The following is a 1,757-nucleotide window of genomic DNA, read 5'->3' on the forward strand; positions in this document are numbered from 1 at the left end:
ATGGTCTTAACACATGCTGTCTTATCCCCTTGGCTTTGATTTTCTCCTTTCCAGCCAAAATAAACGAGTATGATTTAGCTCTCAACGCACAGAATTCAGTCATTATAGCACCCTTGGTCTCGTCAGAAAATAGACCTGGGATCTTTTTACGCTCGGCTATATGGCAAGGGTGATCTTTCGGCAGGTCAGATGTATCCATTTGATCTAACAAATTCAGGTTGATGGTTAAGTCCTCATAAAAATCTTTCGTGTTGATATGATACACTAGAGAACCTAAAATAATAATAATATATATTACATTTATACAAACATAACGGTTTCATATATTTATTTACGTGTATCGGTGTACATTAGCTTAATATTATCTCCATAGTGTTTTTTCATAATGTTTAAATGATAGTCATACATCAGTGTTTTACTAATATCAAGCACTGCAAATCCTAAAAATAATAAGTGTTAATAAATGTATAATAGAAAATATTATGTATATTTACCGATATAGATTGGTTTATCAAATTTACTAATTTTGTTCTCAAGCTCCACAGCGTTGAGGTTATCATTATACCTAGTACAGTGCTTAAATGTAGTCTTATTGATCAACTTCTGCAACCTCCTCTCACATGACACTAGCTCCATCTTCATTTGCTTGCGTTTTGATTCCATAGTTTTCCTGTACAAAACTAAAATTTTAAAATGTTTAAAAAGTTTATTAGGAACCTACCAAATACAGCGTCATAAGCTTAAAGAAATCCCTCTCAAAATCGTTCCCAACCTTCTTCCTCATCTCAGTGTTCAGTTTAATGTAATCTGCCAACCACGCAGACTGTTTGAATTGTATAACTCTATGTACCTATAAAATAAGAAAAATGTTAAAAATCTGTTTGAAATCTTATAAAATGCAGATATTTAAATTTTCAACTATTAAACCATTTTTAATCGCCTGCTGCAGGTTTGTATAGTGTATAACGTAGTTTGTCTTCTTTTCAAATGTAGCCATCAGTTTTCGTACCTTTGATCCACGTGGTATACTATTTTGTGGCAGGAGAGGCAGGTCATTATGGTTATCGTGCAACTCTTACAGATAAGAAACATCTACTTCATATACCCGTCTTTTCTCCGATGTTGCTGTTAAACAGTCCAAGCCATCCAAGTTGGGTTCAACCCAGTTGAACTCACCGTAGGCATGTACTCGGACATTGCCCAACCGTATAAGTTGTTACCTATAAAGTTGAAAAGTTTAAAAATATTTTTAAAAAATAAAATATTTATACTTACAGTCCTGGTATATCAACCACGATTTCTCCTTCATCTCATCATAACCAGGTGTCTTAGGATTGTTGGCCTTGGCATACCGCATGCTGGCCTGCACCAATCCACCACGAATACCCAAAATAAAAAAAAAAAATGTTTAAGTGTATATTTTTAAATATAATATTATACTAACCATTCTCAAACATCAAGAGTATATCGTAATCTGTCAGAAGTTCCAACTTCTTACCCGTATACTTCAACATTGCGTGGAAACTTAAGCCGGGGGCGGTGAAGTAGTATGCAGGATCTAAGTTGTATGTTTTCATACACACATCGTGAAAGTTTTCAAAGACGTCAGCCAACAGCAACACATCGATTTTTAGGTATAAATCACTATACTCGCCAAACGTCTTGAAATTGAAGTGGTCCCAGACCTGTAAAGCACAATAATTTTAAAATATAGATCTAAATACGCGCATACCGTATAACATACCTCCTTGGCGTGA

General features: G+C 34.6%; 1 protein-coding gene across 1 annotated transcript in view; it reads right to left on the minus strand.

Moving 5' to 3' along the window:
• Positions 1–1,751, minus strand: part of LOC107884653 — a 3,335-nt gene extending 1,584 nt beyond the window's left edge. The window contains exons 1-4 of the mRNA XM_029492152.1: positions 1,276–1,751; positions 495–1,220; positions 336–440; positions 12–273 (exon numbers count right to left, since the gene is read on the minus strand). Coding sequence (XP_029348012.1) covers positions 12–273; positions 336–440; positions 495–663 — 536 coding nt within the window. The 5' untranslated portion in view covers positions 664–1,220; positions 1,276–1,751. The remainder of the gene's footprint in view (positions 1–11; positions 274–335; positions 441–494; positions 1,221–1,275) is intronic.
• Positions 1,752–1,757: the final 6 nt, after the last annotated feature.

This window comes from Acyrthosiphon pisum, unplaced genomic scaffold (genome assembly GCF_005508785.2).
Source record: "Acyrthosiphon pisum isolate AL4f unplaced genomic scaffold, pea_aphid_22Mar2018_4r6ur Scaffold_20960;HRSCAF=22641, whole genome shotgun sequence".
In the NCBI taxonomy this organism is placed as follows: Eukaryota; Metazoa; Arthropoda; class Insecta; order Hemiptera; family Aphididae; genus Acyrthosiphon; species Acyrthosiphon pisum.